Source organism: Haplochromis burtoni, unplaced genomic scaffold (assembly GCF_018398535.1).
Source record: "Haplochromis burtoni strain Fernald_Lab_line unplaced genomic scaffold, NCSU_Asbu1 Contig_80, whole genome shotgun sequence".
NCBI lineage: Eukaryota > Metazoa > Chordata > Actinopteri > Cichliformes > Cichlidae > Haplochromis > Haplochromis burtoni.
This window is the reverse complement of record NW_024582441.1, coordinates 313,201-332,155: the sequence shown is the minus strand read 5'-3', so window position 1 is coordinate 332,155 and position 18,955 is coordinate 313,201. Positions and strand designations below refer to the sequence as shown.

General features: G+C 42.7%; 1 protein-coding gene across 1 annotated transcript in view; it reads right to left on the bottom strand.

The window, feature by feature from the left end:
* Positions 1-6,823: 6,823 nt before the first annotated feature.
* The window catches only part of LOC102306605 (glutamate receptor ionotropic, NMDA 2D), a 56,525-nt gene continuing 44,393 nt past the window's right edge, over positions 6,824-18,955 (bottom strand). Inside the window, exons 15-16 of the mRNA XM_014334528.2 lie at positions 18,545-18,780; positions 6,824-16,447 (exon numbers count right to left, since the gene is read on the bottom strand). Of these exons, the coding sequence (XP_014190014.1) occupies positions 13,235-16,447; positions 18,545-18,780 (3,449 nt within the window). The 3' untranslated portion in view covers positions 6,824-13,234. The remainder of the gene's footprint in view (positions 16,448-18,544; positions 18,781-18,955) is intronic.

The window sequence follows — 18,955 nt, the reverse complement described above, 5'->3', positions numbered from 1 at the left end:
ACTACCCTGCTCTCCTCTGTTTTATCTTTATGTAAATATAATATCTATAACTTCGGGATAGTAGGCTGAACTAAAAAGAGGCTTTTAACACATCACCTCCAGCAATCTGCCATTGTGATGGCCGTTTTTCTGGACTATTCTTAGAACAAGCACTTCATTGAGAAAAAAAAACAAACAAAAAACATCATCTTGGGTAATCTGTGTCAGCATGAGCACAATGCAGAACAACAGAAAATACACGTTGCTGTGGTTTACTCTAATGGTTTGAGACGGACTATCCGCAGAGATGCGAATAAATGAGAAAATTTGCATAAAAAATTGCATGTGCATTATTGTGTAAACACCCTCTGTGCTCATTACCATTAAAACTAATCAAATAGCCACAGATTGCAACAAACACTGCTTGGGATGGCCAAAATAAAGGAAGTGCAAACATACAAACACACATTTGTGCACATGTTGTCTCTCTCTTACTCTCTGTCACACACATAAACAAACATTGGTTTTAGCTGTGGGTCAGTTAGCCCATTTGTCCCCGGATGTAGCTCGGTGTGGCTCGTGTGGAAGAAGCGAGAAATTGGCTGTGTAGCTGGGGAAAAAAAGAGCAAGATGAAAGGATGCTTGGATGTTTTTTCAACTTCAGAGATCAAGCTGATGAGTTGTAGAACCCTGTGGCGGAGCATACATGATAAAAAAGAAACAGAGCACTCTTTCCACATGTGCTGTACTGCGTGTCTGAGTGAAGTGTGTGAGATACGCATGGATATAGATATAAAGACAGAAAGAAGATAAGAAATTATATAATAATGTATACATATCAATATGTATAATTATACAAAAATGCATATGGCATGTGCAACAGACAATAAAAGATTAGAAGAAACAATGTAGGAATTATCAATCAAATACTGCAGGAACACACTGGTTAGAAATATTTTAAGGAAGGGATAAACTAGAGAAAGCAGAATATAAATGAAATGACGGAGTCAGTCGGAGGAAACAGAATCAAAAGAAGATCAAAACACAAGATGAAGGAAACCTGTTACTGGCAGAATAGTGAGAAAGATGGAGATTGGAGAGGTGTAGGAGCATGGAGCCACTGCACTGCTTAGCAAGACACAACGCTAGACAGAGGCAGAATGATAGCGACAAAGACAGAAAGAGAGCGAGCGAGTGTTAAGCCCTGCGCTGCAGACATGCGTTACAAATCCCCAGGGAGCCGGTGGCAGATCAGTACAGGATCAATCTGCTGCACCTCAGCAGGGACGCAGAACACTCCTTCAATTCCCGCACACCCTTCATCAATGTGTGTGTCATCATACTGTATGTGTTTGAATACCTGAGGTTGGGTGCGCTAGGGTGGTGGTGTGTGGAGGAGAAGATGGGAAAATTGGGGGTTGGGTTGGGTTTAGTTATTCTTCAGCAGATTAACCCAAACTACAGTACTGCGCAAAATTCTTGAGCCACTTCTCATTTCTTTATATTTTGCGAGGAAAACGTGAAATAGGTCCGATTATCTATTGAAACATAAGCAGTATATAAGGCAAAAACAGAGTTTATAAGTCAAGTCAAAGAAACTTTATTTATATAGCATGTTTTAAACAACCTTCGTTGACCAAAGTGCAAAATATACAAAACGTACATCATAGAAAACAGTTACTAAATTAAAAATAAAAATAAACTAAAAAAACCAAATAAAACAAGTAAATAAGACTGATTGGATAATCAAAGCCAGGGTATTATGCTCAACTAGACCTGAAAGCAACAAATGCGTTTTTAAAAGAGTTTTAAAATGACTGAGAGACTGGGAGCAGCTAGTTTAACCTTGGTACTCTGGTACTCTGGTAGGATTTCAAAAGTTCTGTTAAGTAAGGTGGCTCCAAACCATTAAGACTCTTAAAAACAAGTAATAAAACTGGAATGGACTGGAAGCCAGTGTAAGGAGCCCAGTATACGTGTGATGTGATCACACCATGTCTTTCCAGTCGAAAGGCCAGCTGTTGTATTTTGAACAGCTTGCAGGCGACAAAGTAAGGACATATCAGAGCCAACATATAAAGTGTTACAATAGTTTAGACAAAAAGTAAATTATAGTGTGATCTCTCAAAGTCATGTGGCAGGAGGCAGACCTTCACCTTACTGAGAAGCCTTAGTTGAAAGAAACTTGTCTTAACATCAAATTTTAAAGCACTGTCAACTCACACCAAGTTTCTTTGCAAAAAAGCTAAAAGACCGATGGCGCTGTCATATCCATCTAAGAGGTCGGGTCACCCAAATACAATTTCTGTTTTTCTTTTGTTCAGATTAAAGAAGTTTATCTCCAACCAGGATTGTACATCTCTGTGACTGTTTACTAGTGTCTGAATAGAAACATGGCTGTTGGTTTTATAGGCAAATATATCTTTAGGTCATCTGCAAAGCAATAAAAGGAGACATTATGCTTTTTAAAAATGGAGCCCAACAAGCTTGAAAGCAAGTACTTCAAATTACTACCTTTATTCTTCATCACAGCCTGAACTGTCTTAGGCATCTTTCTTGTAATTTCTTTAAGCAGTCTTCAGGAATAGTTCTCCAGGATTCTTAAACAAAATTAAAAACTGTTCTTCGAAACTTGGCAGCCTTTTGTTTGGTTCTCTGTCAAATTGATTTCGCACTGCTTCAATAATTTTAAGGGTGTGGGGGGGGGGGGGGGGTGCTCTAGGGAGACCAATCCATGACTGATAGTTCCACTGTGTGTTTTTCTATCCAGCTATGCTCGTAAAGCATTGGCCGTGTCTTTAGGATCACTGTCCTACTGAAAAATGAAGACGCTGCCAATCAGAAGCTTTATAAATGGTATTGCATGGTGGATCAAAATCTGATGGTACTTTTCTGCGTTTATCATCCCATCAATTTTGACAAGATCTCCAACACCACTGTTTTACAGATGTCTGTAGATACTCACAGTTGTACCTCCTATATACAGACGATAAGGGAACCAGAAATTTCTCATTTGGATTCATCGCTCCATAAGACTTGTTGTCACACATTTTCAGTCCACTTCTTGTGTAATTTGGCACACCAATCATTCTCTCCATGATTCTCTTACTTAATGGTTTCTAGGCAGCCACCCTTCCACTGAAACCATTTCTGATGAGGCTTCAGTGAACAATAGGTGGATCAACTGCATGGCCAAGTGTATCTCTTAGGCCCTGTGTCAGGCTTTGCTGGATTATTTTCCTTTCTTGCAGACATGACGTTCAGACACTGTTCATCTACTGTAGATAGTCTTAGGCCTGCCACATCTTTTGTACTCTACTTTTCAGTTTCCTTTTACATTTTCCTCAGTTTTTTCAGTTTTTTTCTCTCTGGAAATCACCTTGCTGATACAAAATTACTATTTTTCTGCCTGTTTAACTCTGCTATCTTTTCAGTGTTCATTGATTTAACGAAAGAAATGGGAACAAATTAGGTGTTGTCTCTTATGTGTAGACACAACACATCCTTGAGTTAGGTGCCTTTTACAGGCTTGAATAATTCATACGCAGTGTTGGGAACTTTTAAAATGTATTCCACTACAGATTACAGAAGACATGCCCTCAAATGTATTTTGTAATGTATTCCTTTACGTTACTCAATGACAGTAACGTATTCTGAATATTTTGGATTACTTTTTTACAACTACATGAATGTACTATTGCTGTGTGATTACTGAAGAATACTTGCCATCCGATTGTTAAGTGATGACTTGACGAATCCTACTTCCAGGCCTAAAGTAGTCTGCGTTTAATATGGCTTTTGTGTTGTTAACATGTTTAATGTTTTGTATTTTCTTTTATTTGATCTCAAAAAGCTCCTAAAACAGTCAGTGATCACCCTCGGCTTTTATTATCGCTAATCATTTATTTAAGCTCAGTTTTTAAAACCTTAGGATGTAACTACAGCCCAGCCCATGCAGCAGTATATGAATGACTAACCTCGTATTATGGATGGATTATCTCAGTTGTTCTCCTGGCTGAAGTTTGGTCCTTTTACAGCATCCTGCCATGCGATTACATTTGTTCCTGACCACCGAGAACACTCACGTTAACTTTTATCGAGTGGAAAAAAAGTTAGCTTGTTTATATTATGCTAACATAACTGTGTTGCTAGCGGTCACGTAGCACATCATTAAATACCAGCTAGCCCAACTTCAGTAACCCTACAAACGTCACTGCTTTTAGTTTTCTGTCTTCATTTATGTTGGAAGTGATAACAGAGCTGTACGTTTTAATTTGTTTCCAAAACCCAGCAGTCAGGACATGCTATATTGTATTTAGATAGAAAATTAGCGAGCTAACTCCCTGCTAACTTCTAACTCCGTTAAAAGTCATAAATTCCGTTTTCATGGATGCCTGGATGTTAAATTCAATTGTTACACCTGGTAGAGCAGAACGCTGATCATTTTATTAAAGATGAAAGACTTTAGACAGTTTTTCAACTCTCAGTAATGCCATAGTGATCGTTTGATATATGGACCTGCAGCGGAGTTTAGACCCAGACACGGCTAGTGACGTCAGACTGAACAACCGGATACCAATACCAACTAGATTTTTAATTCTTAATATAAAATGAGTAACAGTAGGGTGGACATTAGGTAAGGCTGCAATTTTTGCAGTGATCTCGTATAGAAAACAGGTCCCCGGCTCCGAACTGTAGTAAAGGGACCTCTGACTAATACGTTGGGTTTGTGTTGGGCTCGTAGCCGAAAACTAGCTTTGCTCTGCTGTCTGGGTCAACTTTGCTAGTGAGAGACAGAGAGAGGCGTTGAAAGGCTGCTCCAACAAAATTTACTGTTTCGGAGAAAAACACGAACAAAGTGTATACAGTCGAGTCTTAATAGCTCACTTACAACTGGGCTACACTGCCCATGAAGCTACATTCTTTAGGGCTATGCCTGTAAGACCCTACCTATTGCCTTCATATTAAATCATTTTTTGAATAATAATTTTTAAAAATATTTCGTCACGTCATTATGCGGGCCGCAAGTAGAGGTGACATGGGCCGCGAGATTGAGACACAGACATTAGAGCCTCTTAGTGCGTGTTTTACTTGGGTTTCCAACGGCGTGGAATTACCAAAAATAGAGAGGGCACAGCCTAACATATGAAACAGGAATAAACCGCCGTGTAATCCATTTATTTCAACAAAGTAACTGTATTCTGAATACCACCTTTTTAAACGGTAACTGTAACAGAATACAGTTACTCATATTCTGTATTTTAAATACGTAACGCCGGTGCATGTATTCTGTTACTCCCCAACACTGTTCATAGGTCAGTGTCGTGGTTTAACCAAAAAACATTCCAATGAAAATGGTCAGACAGAAAGACTGGACTGAAATTAAGAAAAAAAAAAAGCAGCCAATGTCAAAAGAAAAACTCCAGAAAGACTTGAACCCTTGCACTTTTAAAAATTACACGAAAATCTGGCTCCTTGGAAGGCAAATATAAAGAGATTAGGAGTGGCTCAAGACTTTTGCACACTACTGTTTTTACTATAAAACTTCCAGAGAAAAGCAGAGTTGAGCAGCATGCACTTAATATAATGTATACTTAATCAAATAAAATTTGTATTCCCATATTTGACATTCACAAAAGCGCTCAGTGGGAAACTACATCACTGCTGGCATCCAACTGCACACGACTCTAAGATAAATGATGAGACACAATGCAATTGATAGAAGTATCACATGGGAGATCATGGAACAGTTTATCCCCATCTACTCTCCCATCATAGTCATTAGAGAGAAAAGCATAACACTGACCTCAGATCAGTGCTTGGGGACACAATGATCCAACTGCCTGTAACTCAATCTTATTAGAGCGTTAAGTCATTACTGCATGTACACACAGAGGCCTCACAATGCAATTAGCCATTAGCCCATCACACTGACAAAGCACGGCTAATTAGGAGATCACAGGCGCACGGGGAGCTGAACAAAACATATTTAAGACCCCCTCAACGCTCTTATCGAATATCATGTGTCAGGTAATATTTAGATGTTTTTTTCTCGCTTGGCTGTGCCGTATCTTTTAATATATTTTCAGCAGTGGCAACTAGATAAGAGATTTTTAAGAAATGGTGATGATGACAATTTCAAAGTCAGTTTCATATAACTTTGTGTTTTCTATATTCACTATTCGTGATAATGACTTCAGTCCATGCAGTTTAAACAGTGGTCTTCCAATACAAACATGCTACAAGGGTCTACAGCTGACATCCTAGAAATTTACATTAGGGAAAAGGTCTGTTGTGTGTGAAATTCTATTCTGATCATCGAAAACACATTTGTTTGTGTGTTTTAGCAGGTCCTGAGCTGGTCAGGCGGCTCTGATTTGTACTCTGTAGCCTGAAGTTGTGGGTTAAGGCAGTGTGTTAGGTGTGTTCCTCTTTTTGAGGGCAAAAGAAGTGGATTATGTTAGGTCAACTCTGGCCAGATCAAAGCAGAAGTCTGACAGGAGCTGAGAAAACTCTGAGGAAAAATATGCTACAGAGCATGCACACACACACACACACACACACACACACACACACACACACACACATACAAACACACGCACACACACGCACGCACACTCTGGCAGGACAGCCTGATAGAATGCCAAAGAAACTACTCTTTGAGCTCTCCATAAATTTACTTTGAAGGAGTTCTGACTGAGTAATAGCTTGTATGGAAAATACTGTCACAAGCTAAAACACACTCACACAGACATGCCACGCTCCACAAACACAATCTCAGCGGCCCTTATTTATGAGCGCATTCGAGACAACAGAATTGGAAGGAAACACAGCACCACTGGCATTAATTAAAGAGAATCATATTTTATGAAGCAATTCTCAGGAAGTAAGTGCAGCACTGACCCTCCAGCCCCACCCCAGACAGACAATGTCAAATAAACTAACACATTTAAATTAGGGCATAGACCAGACCAGTCTGGGCTAGGAGCGACATCACCCAACTAGCAACCCGCCTTAGCAACCCATAAGTAGGCCTGTAGTGTTGGCAAGGTTACTAGAGCAAAACTGGGCCTTGTACAATGTCGAAAACACACACATGCACACACACACACACGCACTGGCTGCTGTGGGTATATGTGCCCTGTCACTGTGGTAGGATAAGCTTTTCACAGAGCAACATGCAGACCCTAGACCTGACAAATGTTAACGTGTGACACTCCGGTATTTCCGTGATATAATTCATGGCCGATTCAGCCAATGAGGACCCTGTTTGAATTCTGGAGCGCCACACGTATTAGTTCCCAGGTCACGGGCCAATAGACAGAGGGAATAAGCTTGAGGCTGCACCAAGATCTCTTACAAACTCAGGCACTACAGCACACTGTACTAGGCTGGACTGGACTGTTGAATGCATGCATTTTGAACAAACGGAAAATCTGATGAATCAAAGCAGATTAAGCCAGCAGGGTAAATCAAAGGAAGAGCAAGTAAAACAAATTGAACTTGGCTATTCAACACAAGAATTGAAGGATTAAAGAGCAAAGCAGAGTGCAGGGCTATACAGAAAACTCAAGAGACCGACAGCTTAAAACAAGCAGAACAGTCATTGTGAATGTACTTAACCTCCACAGGGTAGCTAAATTTGCAAAAAAGACACTTTTAAGAAATAAGTTACAGGGTGTGTTAGTGTGTGTTGAGCGTTTTCAAAAGCCAGACATCTAACTGTGTGACATCATCAGACTACTTGAGGCAATGATTCATTTGCAGTGAGGGTTAGGAGAAGATGAAGATTGTTGCTTGAGTGAAGCGGGAACAGGAAAATTTCGAAATAATGCTTTTGATCATTTATGCGCATGATACACGCGCATATATGTCACCATAACACAAAAACCTTTTAAATCAGGAATATGAAATTGCAGACAAAGGCTACATTCAGACTGCAGGCAAAGGTGTTCTGATCTTTGTTGTTTTTCTGCTCAGATTTAGATCTGATTTGTGTGTGGATTTGTGTATGTGTGTGTGTGTGTGTGTGTGTGTGTGTGTGTGTGTGTGCTCGCGCGTGCGTGTGCGTGTGCGTGTGTGTCTGCACAACTTGCATGCAGTCCTATCTTTTCAATTCTAATTTTGACCACTCCACGTTTTGCTAAATTGGATACAAATCTGATTTTTACTTTTACTCAGTCTGAACAGTGAATTTGAAATGACACACTTTTCTACTTCACTGTGTTGGGATAGAGGTACACTGCTATATAGTTTATCAAAAAAAAATATCCTTAATTTTTTTTTGACCAAATCTGTTTCACTGAGGCTATTCACCTCATAATCCCACCATTCCTGGCTTCAACTGCACTTCCAACAAAAGAAACACGGCAGGGCTCCATTTTTACCTATTTATTGCATCACAAAGAATGTGACATTTAAGCACCACTGCTGAAGAGTTCTGATGAAAAGCAGTGGTTGGAAACGTGGCATTCTTTGTGGTGCAATAAATAGGTAAAACTGGAGCCCTGCAGTGTGCAAGCTGTTGATTTTTTTCCTTTGCTGTATGCCTGTTTTCAACCTAGCACCTGCCCCTTCTTGGCATGGTGCATTTTTCTAGCTTCCACACACTTCTTTTTACAGAAGTGGCGCTGCATCAAAAATGTCAGAACTGAGAAGTCTCTTTCTTCTCATCCTAGCCCTTGTTAACATCTGCTCACAAATTTGCTAGCTTCCACTGCTCATCAGCCTATTAACGATGCTCTAATCGCTGTGTTCTGCTTGTAATGCCCTTGGATTTGTTCTTTCTACCATGCAGGTTATTCATACAGGGGTCAAAAACTAATTTAAACAAGCAAAAAAAGAAGAAAAAAAAGAAGAAGAAATGGCAGATGTGAACAAGAAATTCAAACTGAGCACCGAGGCTTGCAGTGTGAACATGGCAAAGGAGCCACATCTGGATCCCGACTGGTTTCAGGCTATAAGTGATATGAAGGTGAAGGGAGAACATGCTGAGCAGCACACACAGATGATTTAAAGATTAGGTGATCAACTCAGTATTGACACTCATAGCCATTTCGAGCCAAACCAGTCCAGTCTAGATCAGCATTAACAGCAGACATGTCACCACCATGCTGCCCCTTTTTAAATATTCCAAGTCCTACATCTAAAGGTCTTAAGCTATGCAGAGGGAAGCACAGCGGAACTATGACCATTACTTTGGGGAAAGTGAAGGACATTATGCTATATTACCCAGCAGGCACCAGGTGGTGGCGGTGCAGAGGACACCATGGCAACGCCATGAAAATGCCATGGCAACACCATAGCAACTGTGGCCCCATTTGCTCCCTGGTGGTGTGGTACAGCCCAGACTCACTACAGTGGTGTGGTCGTCAGATACACACTTCAGTCACATCAGTAATAGCAACATTGTTCATTAATTATTTTTTATCAATCAATTAATTGATCATCATCATCAACAATCAGTCAAAAGGAGCAAGAACACAGTATCTACTGGTCTCTGTTTTTTGCTAAGTGAGAGACAGAGTAATGAGCTGATTTAACAAAAAAAAAAAAAGAAAGTGATCAAAGGAAACAAAAACAAAGGTCAATGGATGGGTTAATTAACAAAGAGATGTGATCACCATGAGATGCGGCTTTAAAAGAGGAGAGGTGGAGAGTGTTCATAGCTTGTTAATAAAAAACAGGAGAAGGAACTGCAGAGGAGAGCAGTAAAAAGCAAAAGAGACAGCAGACTGTGTGGGAGAAACATACTGATGTGTAAAAGCAGCGAATGCCAAAAAAGTCATGTTAGGTAGTACTGTAGAGGAGTGACAGACTGATAGCTATAGTAGATACAGATGAATAGAGAGTTTCGACTTTTACTTGTCTTTTTTGTCACAGGCACTAATGTCTTCACAGTCATATAGGAGGAATCAAAATTCAAAAATGATTTCAGTGTCTAGAATCGCTACAAAGCTAAAACATTTAAAACTATTTCATCTAACACTTCCTCCAAATATACCAAACTTAACTAATATATATATATACCTGTATGTATATATATGTATATATTTATTTGTACATATATATTTCTTTATAGATAAATGATAGAATTCAAATGATAATTGAATACAATAAAATATCTCAGTTAAATCACAGTATAACATGGTACATTCTCAAAAACATAGTATATTTTTAATATATTCTTTTTTTTCTCAGCATAAAATAAAATAAGTAAAACAAAATAAGCCAGAGGGTTTTTAAGAGTCACTTCTGTTCATGCAGTCACAGACTTAAGTATTAGCGCCTCAATAGAAATCAATAATGCTCAATGACATACCAGGTTTAAACCCTGTTGATTGGTTGGAAAGAACCTTGTTCTAGTGTGCAGGAAGCAGTCGCACTGTTGACGTGTTTTCCACTGTTGGGGTGCAGAGTAGAGCGAGCTTGCTATCTCACTGAAAGGTGGCTGTCCTGGGTCCTAAGCATTAGCTAAAACTGAACTACACAACCCTCCCACCACAAATCTTTGAGGTTTCATTCAGCTAAACATGCAATGATTCCGGGGCTTTCCAAAGAATGGGAAACGGCAAAAGCATTTCTCTAAAAACAGCGACAGATTGTTTTTAAAAATTGCCCCACGCAGACTTAGAAAAAAAGCAATCCATGTGCAGATAAAAGGTACAGTCTGGCCTCACTGCAAGGCAAAGGAGTTAAAAAGGGGGATACAAGAAGGTCGACTAACCCTTCGATCTGTGACGACATGCACAAACACAACGCACAGCCCATGACATAGCAGGTCAACCCCCTCCCTCCTTCTAACCCTTATCAACAGCATCCAAAAAAAGAAAAACAAAACGAAAAGCTACAAAGTCTAAAAGTAGGTGTTCTTTTGCTACATCATGTCAAAGCTACATTCAACTACGACAGAAGAAGAGCTGGGCTGTGGCTGGTCTTAGCGTGAGAGATGAGGTGGATTATGAAAATACAGAGTCTATGCACTGCATTATTGGCACAGTTTACACAGTAGATGGCTTTTTGCACAGCTCACAGAAGGTGCAATGCTACACAACACTACCTTCTCTGAAACACATTTTTTAAATAGTCATACTGGTCAGCTACAGCCTGGTGCTTTGGACATACAGACCTGATCACAATCGTATCTGACCAGGTTAGATGAAATTTGTCCTACCGATAAGAAAATAATTGAACGAATGGAACACCTCTGATTTTTTTACATTTTAAAATAGAGATAAAACTTGAATGTGTCCGATGCAAAAAGATGTGCTATTGCATCCATGTCACATTGGAGGTGGGAATATTGCTCAGAGTCAAACAGTCATCTGATAATCTTGATAACGCGAGTTATCACTGACTGCATTCAGTGAAGTGTCAGCTAGTGTAGGTGCACCTCAAAACGTTCACAGTATATATATCGTTCAGTCTTATTTGCCAAAAGGAAACAGCCACAGCGGGAAGTTTCCTCAGCACAAGTGTCGTGGTACTTAAACACTGGTTACAGTGGATTTTATTCTCCGTTATAGCAACATGACTTCAACATTAAGTGAATAGTTACACCAACAAAATATGGTACCTGGAGATTGTGCATGCACAAGTGTGGCACACGTGTTTGAAAAAAAATATATAATGAGGAATTGTGCTTCTTATAATCCATCACCTACAAACTCTGCCAAGGTACAATAGAGTAGCAACATAAAATCACATCCTAAGAGAGCTTTTTCCAATGCACTGCACTTTTTTTTAACTCTCCTCGGCTCCTCAGAATAAATCCTGACTGGCCACTTTCATAAAAGTAATAAAGTTTATAGCTAAACAACCCTTCCTCCGTATCATGTACTTACAACTCCTGCTTCCAACTCCTGCCTCCTGCACAATTGTCTCATAAGCTTATTTGAATATTATGCAGCCATCTAGTGCCAATTACAGATATTGCACCAATCATCCTCTTGATCCACTTCCATGAGGGTGAATTATGCGCAGTTTGCATGTGGAAATAAAAAATGGGATTTCATCTGTGAAGACGGATAACTTGCAAACCAATTTTACTTAAAAGCTCTTCACTTAAATTTGGCACAGCTGTTGAATCATTCCCACTTCCAACACTAGCCACATCCAGCCTCCTCTTTATTAAAACACTAACACAATCAGATATTGATAGAATAAAAAAGAGGGCATGGGGAGAAAAGTCTGAATAAGAAAAGAAAAGACAGACATGAAAGAAAATCTGCTACATGTCTTTTTTGTTCTTATTGTTATTTCTCTTTTTGATCTCCAGTTTGTTATTCAAATATGTTGATACTCAACTGTGTTCAAGCATTACAAGCTCCAACAGGGAAGAGGAGAAGTTGTTCCTTTTCTCTCTGATTGGTTAAAAGGGTTTCTAGTAAAACATGACATCACGTAGATGGTCCTGGGGTAGAGCTAGATGGGTCTGATGGTGTCATGAGGTCAAAGGGCAAATAAGTAGCACTGTCCTCACTGCCCAGTGAAAGGTGATCAGGCAGACAGTGCATGAGAGAGGTGACTGCATTGCTTTTCATATCATCTGATTTACAAAAGGGAAGAGGAAGGAGTGGTCTCTCCAACACATGACAAGCAGTCCTCCAGTCCAGTTCAAAAGCCAAAAGCCAGACAGGAGAGGAAGCCAGACACAACAACTATTCTGGCATCTTTTTGGAGAAGGTGGGTCTTTCCTCATCCCACCGAGGTGTGTTCTCAAAGCCAGAGGGAGGGAGACGTTTTGAGCATTTTATCTGTGTATGTGTGTGTGTTCGTGCGTGTGTGTGTGTGTACAAACATGACATCATTACTCACAGGTTGGAGACTACTGTTATCCACAGTTGTGATTCGGGGAGGGGAGGAGAACCGAAGATGACATCACAAAGCTCATTTCTGAGCAGAGAAGAAGTTCTGGGGCTGCTGTCCCCGGAGATGCAGCCTCGCCTTCACTCTCATCATCATCGTGGGAACCATCCAGGCGCACATAGCTCACCCTGGTATGGCGTCTCACTGTCGCCCTCACTAGAACGCGTACGATGGAGCGGGTGGCAGCAGTGTTGCTCTCACACTGGCTCGTGTTAACAATAGAGCTACTGTCCGTATCAGCTCCAGCAGTGGTAGTTGCTAATTGATTACCTGTGGTCACCTGGGCAGCCATATCTCCGACGTCATCCCTGGCTCCAGCTGCCATGGCACCACGGTTCTCAACAGCAGTGGTGCTCGCTCTCACGTCTCCCTCTCTCCTCTCCCCCTGTCATACCTCGCTCTCCAGGCTAGAGAAGTGGGCCGACCCTCGACGTGAGCACAGGCTCTTGGCTTTGAGTGGCAGGTGGGGAGAGTAGAACCTCCGTGGCTGTGGCACAGAGCGCAGTCTCTGATATTGGAGTTTGGCACTGGCTGAAGCCGGAGCCTGGGCCTGGCCTTCCATCCCTACCCCTGCTGGTGGCGAGACAGAGGATGAGGAGGGTGGAGGTGGGATGGGCATCGGGAGGGACGTGGGAGACATGGACGGCTGCTGTGGTGGTGACGGTGAGGGCTGAGGCGGATGGTCTGTGGGCTGTGTGCTAAGGCTGAGGTTAGATTGGCTGCCTGATTTGGCCTGGCTGGAATCGGGTTTGGGGGGCAGCGGCTTAGGACGAGAGACACCGCTGAAGCTGTGGCAGTGGGGGAGAAGCTCTTCCTGGCTATGGGAAAGTGCTGTGGATCCTCTCTTGGAATGGGAGGTGTGTGAGCGGCTGTGGGGATGTGGATAAGGATGGGGTTGGGGGTAAAGGCTACAGGAACACATGGTCGCCCGTGGCGCTTCTTCCTCCCTTTCCCTAGATCGTCCCTTGTTCTTCCCTCCTCCACTCTTCCACTTTTTCTCACCCTTCACAGGAATTTTGTCCATAGACCAGTATCGTCGAGGTGGAGGGAAGGCTGCTGGAGGTGGTGGCCACTGCGAACCCAAACCCCCACTCCCTCCCCCAGAACCCCAACCAACACCTGGTCCCGATCCCCAGAAATCAGCTCCAATCCAGCCTTCTGCTCTAGTTCCTAGTAATGAATCATCTCGACTGTTGACACTGCCCCCTTTCTCTCTGGAGGGGTAGGTACCAAAGAACCAGCCTCCTCCTCCTATGCCCCCTATCCCAGTGACACTTCCCCCTGAACCTCCCTCCCAGTATCTTTCAAAACGACCAAACTCCCCCGACGAGCCCTCATCTGAGTAACTGTCCTCTGCCCTGGCCCTGTCCCTCTCTGACTCAGAGACGGCCCCCCTACCTGCCCTCCTTCCCCTGCCCTCAACCCGTTCCCTCACTCTATCCCTCTCCTCCTCTTCCTCCTCCTCCTCGTCATCATCATCGTCGTCTTCAGAGTCCCACTCATGGAAGGATAGCCCTTCTCTTGTGTGTGCTTTCTCTTTTTCATAACGCATTAACAAAGGACGCCGTTCTCCAAGCCTGCCGCTATCATCTCTATCCATCCCCCCACTTCTTCGCCGCTTAGAGGACGGAAGAAGCGGATGGAGGGATATTGGAGGAGCATTAGAGTCACCTCCTCTTCCATTTACCCAAAATTTGACGGACGCAGGGAGCTTGTTCAGGTTAGGATAGCGCTTACTGGGTGGACGATGCCTTGAATGAGAGTGTGAGGATTTAGGGCGCCTATCCCTGCTTCTTCCACTGTCCTCCTCTTCCCTGTCATTGCCCTCATCTCCTCCTTCTCTTCTACATCTCTCCCTATCTCCTTCCCATGAATCGCGCCCCTTTTCCCCAAATGTGCTCCGATACTGCGCAGAAAATGCAGAGTAGTCTTGTATTCCTCCTTCCCTCTCTCCCTCTGCCTCTCCTTCCCTGTCTGCCTCTATATCACCCTCCTCTGTCTCAGACCGCTTTCCCCCTGTTGATTTCTTCCTTTTCTTTGTTTTAAGGGCCTTCTTCTTCCTCTTTTTTACTTTTCTGCGCTTCCTTTCTCTCTCTCGCTCTCTTTCCCTTTCTTCTCGCTTTTTCCTCTTTTTGTTCTTTTTCTTTTTCTTCTTCTCCTTTTCCTTCTCTTTTCTTCTCTTCTTTTCCCTTTTTTGCCGCTCAGCATCTCCACCTGCTCCACTCCTCTCTCTCTCACTCCAGCTTGCCCACCACTCTTGGAGCTGAGACAGTTGGCTCCCACCTCTTTCTCTCCCTCGTTCCCTTTCTCTGTCACCCCAGGACGTGCGTGGTTTCCTGGGGGGTATGGGTGGTGGCAGGCGGCCGTGACTGAGAGAACGAGGCCGGATGATTGAGCGCTCCCTCTCTCTTCCCCTCCCAAGGAGGAGGCTTGACTCTTCTGTCAGCTCCTCATCGTCATCATCATCCTCTCCATCTATTCCTCCAGTTCTGTCCCGTGTGCTCCTGGAGGAGCTGTAAGAGTAAGTAGGAGAGGTGGAGCGAGAAGATGAGGCAGATGACGACGTGGATGTGGATGATGTGGTTGACGAAGAGGACGAGGATGTATAGTGCAAGGATGCAGAGGGAGAAGGAGGGGTATAGGAGGGGCTGAGGGGTACTGGTACAGGAAGTGAGAGTGGGGGAGAGAGGGGGCGTGCCCTCCTCCCTACTCCCTCCCTCACACCATCTCGTGCTCCTCCCCTCCGCCCTAGGGGCAGAATGTTCTCATATAGTGGCCCCCCGGACTCTTTGGGCTTCTTGGGCCTTCGTTTCCTCAAGAAGGATGAGGGGAGAGGGGGGGAGGGGTGTGGCAGCGGGGGTGTAGGAGGTAGAGGTGCCTGACTCTTAGGAGGCAGTCTGGGAGTGCCCAGAGGTTTAACAGCCCCTTTCCCCTGACCCCCGCTGCCACCTCCTACCACCTTCTTCCCCACCCCATGGTCGATGCCCTTCTCTGAGTAGAAGGCCACACTGGCTGGAGGGGGCTGAGGGTGGCCCCTGGGCATAGTCTTGGGGGTCTGGGACCCTGCCTGCTGCTCCATGCAGGGCCCCAGTCCCTCAGGGTCAATGGGACCATAGTAACGCTTATAACCATCAAGTCCCCCAGCCCCTCCAGCAGTGGAAGCCCAGTTTGGTGGGACTTTCTGAGCAAAGGGTCCCATGTCACTGATACCCCCCCTTACAGCCATTGGGTTGGTGGCTGTAGCAGATTTGGGCAGCCTCCAACGATCCACCACAGCCAGTCTGCGGTCTGGTCGTGGCAGGAAGGTGGAGCAAGGTAGGGGCGCACCAGCTATCGGTGTGTTAGCTGGACCCAGTGCTGTCCCAGAATGCACCACGGTGGGAGGAGAGCCCGGTAGAGGTGTTTTGTACACGGGCTGCGGTTGCTGCGGTTGCGGTTGTTGCTGCTGTTGCGCCATTGCAATTGCTGGGTTGGTCAAAGACGTTGAGACAACATGTGACTGTGACGGAACTGTAACCATTGCTGTGTGGTGATGCGTTGGCAGACTTTTAGCTCCACCTGTTGCTGTTTCATCCTCAAAGCTACAGCAGCTGTACATGCCCTAAGACAAAGAGAGAACAAATACAAAACTAGTCACTTAAAAGGCTAAAGAATCAAATGTATTCTCCCAAATAAAAATTAGGACATAATTAATTAAATCTTGCTTTGAAGAGGGAATAAATGTAAGTATATTAGGGATGTAACAGTTTTTTAAATTCACGGTTTGTTTCATACCTCCTCACCTGAAGCATCTTTAAACATTTAAGCTGTCACTAGATTAGCAATGCTTTAATCAGGTATTAAACGCCACAGCTCCACATGGCTAATTAGCATTCCATTCAACACCCAGATAAGCTATTTCTCAATTCTTATTGTACCAACATGCTTGCCACAACACCGCAAAAATATGTTAAACTGTTAACTGTGAATTTCACCAGAAAGCTTGGCTAACATTCCAATAGCTAACAGCTGGTAGCTTAGCAGCTTATTGATCAAGTGAGCGTTCCATTTCTCCACCATGGCTGTCACAAAAGCCTCCTGGGGGTAGCCTGTCCCATAACCCACTTCAGCGTTTACATCCACGCTCTGCATTCCACTTTTACATTGCTTCTTTTCAGTGTCTTATCATGCCGCTATAACAGCAATAAAGCTCCCCTCCAATGTCACTTGACTAGAGTGCTGTTAATCTTATAATGCCCAACACCACTGGATAACAGCATGGACAGATCCAGGCAGAATGGAAATGACTACATTTGCTCAAGTACTTTACTAAAGGTTTATTGTAATTGTACTTAACTATTTCTATGTTATGCTACTTTCTGCTTTTACTCCACTATATTTTGGATCCAAATAGTTTACTTTGTAGTTCATATCATTTATTTTAAACCTTTAGTTTCTTATTATTTTGCAAATCAATTGCAATTTTACATCAGCCATATTAAGTAAGTTCAATCATATATAAAAGTAATTAAAATCATCAGCAGTTGGAAAATCAGTGAGATATATACACACATAAATGATCAATAAATGTGATCCAGTAATACATATATAGATACATATGTAGTAATCTGAAAAGTGCCATTCTACATAATGAGCTTTACTACTTTCAGTACTTTCGATATATTTTGATTATAAAACTTAAGTAGGATTATAACTTTTATTAATAAAAGTCTTAATACTTTTTCCCACATTTTGCAAAACAATTATCTAACACAAAATTATATTTTAAAACTTGTGCATCATCACTTTTCACTTAACAAATCTGTAATTGCACACAGGGGTGCAGTCTGAAAATCATGCCCAGTGTTTTCTGTGCCAATTTGCTACACTGATTTTATTTCTGATTAAATATTCTAATTTGCTTTTGCTGCTTTACTCTAAAATCCTGGAAATGCTCCTGTGGGTGAGGACCTCAAGAACGATGGCAGTTTACATTGCAAACTGTTTGACTAAACCCCCTAAAAGTGACGGCTACAAAAGTTACAAAAGGCACAGTATTTTACTGTATATGTAGCTTACATTAAAGATAATGAAGGAGCGAGGAAGAGCAGAACAGAATAAGAATGGAGCGCGTAAGAATAAAACGCTATCCATAAACTTACGGTGTTTTAAAGAAATGCAAATTTGCCGTTTTCAGTTTTACATTCATTACTATTTATAAGTACAGCTGTGCGCAGCACGGTTAATAAAATGCATTCATAAATGCATAAACTGAGACCACAGTAGTGGGAAATGGATAATTTGTCAGTGAAGCTACAATAATTACATACATGGAGTCGGTTGTTTCTGTCAAGGTCACTGTCAGAGGAAGAGGATATCCAGTATGTGAGCAGAATTGAATTTCAATTAATCTCCTGAATTGACAGAGGGGAATTGAAATGACCCCAAAGCTCACAATTTCTAACACTCACGCTTAGTAACAGGAAAGGTCACACACAGGATCATGCTTACACATGTGTGTTCAGATGGTGACAAGCACAGCCTTCTGTCTACCATCATGTTGCCAGATTTAGCACAAAAAGAGGTTTTCAGGGTGAAAATGGCCGTCGACACATGGACATAAAACACATTGACAGCCAGAATGTCTTCAAAACAGTGAGAAATTTAACATGTTTGCACATTAAGAAAAAACCGAACACACGAAGGGGAAAACACTTACCCTGCTGATTGCCAAGAGAAAGTCCAATTTTCCAGAACTAGTGGCCATGCAGTGGCGCAGCTTCCAGTACACTAAGTGTTCCCAGGCAAACACCAGCAGGCTGAGGCCCATAGCCACCAGCAGCATGTAGAAGACCCCAGCCATGTTGTCAATGTCCAGTTTACTGCTCATCACCTCAATTTTGTCATTATGGCAGATACCTGACAGCCAGAGGCGCTCCAGCATCTCAATCTCATCTGGAAGGGAAGGATGAGGATAAAGGATAGAAGAGAAGGGGGGTAGCGAGTGAAAGTAGAGGGAATGAAGGGAAAGAGACAATAGGATTTTAGTTAGTTTAAGGAGACAGACAGACAGACAGACAGACAGACAGACAGACAGACAGACAGACAGACAGACAGACAGACAGACAGA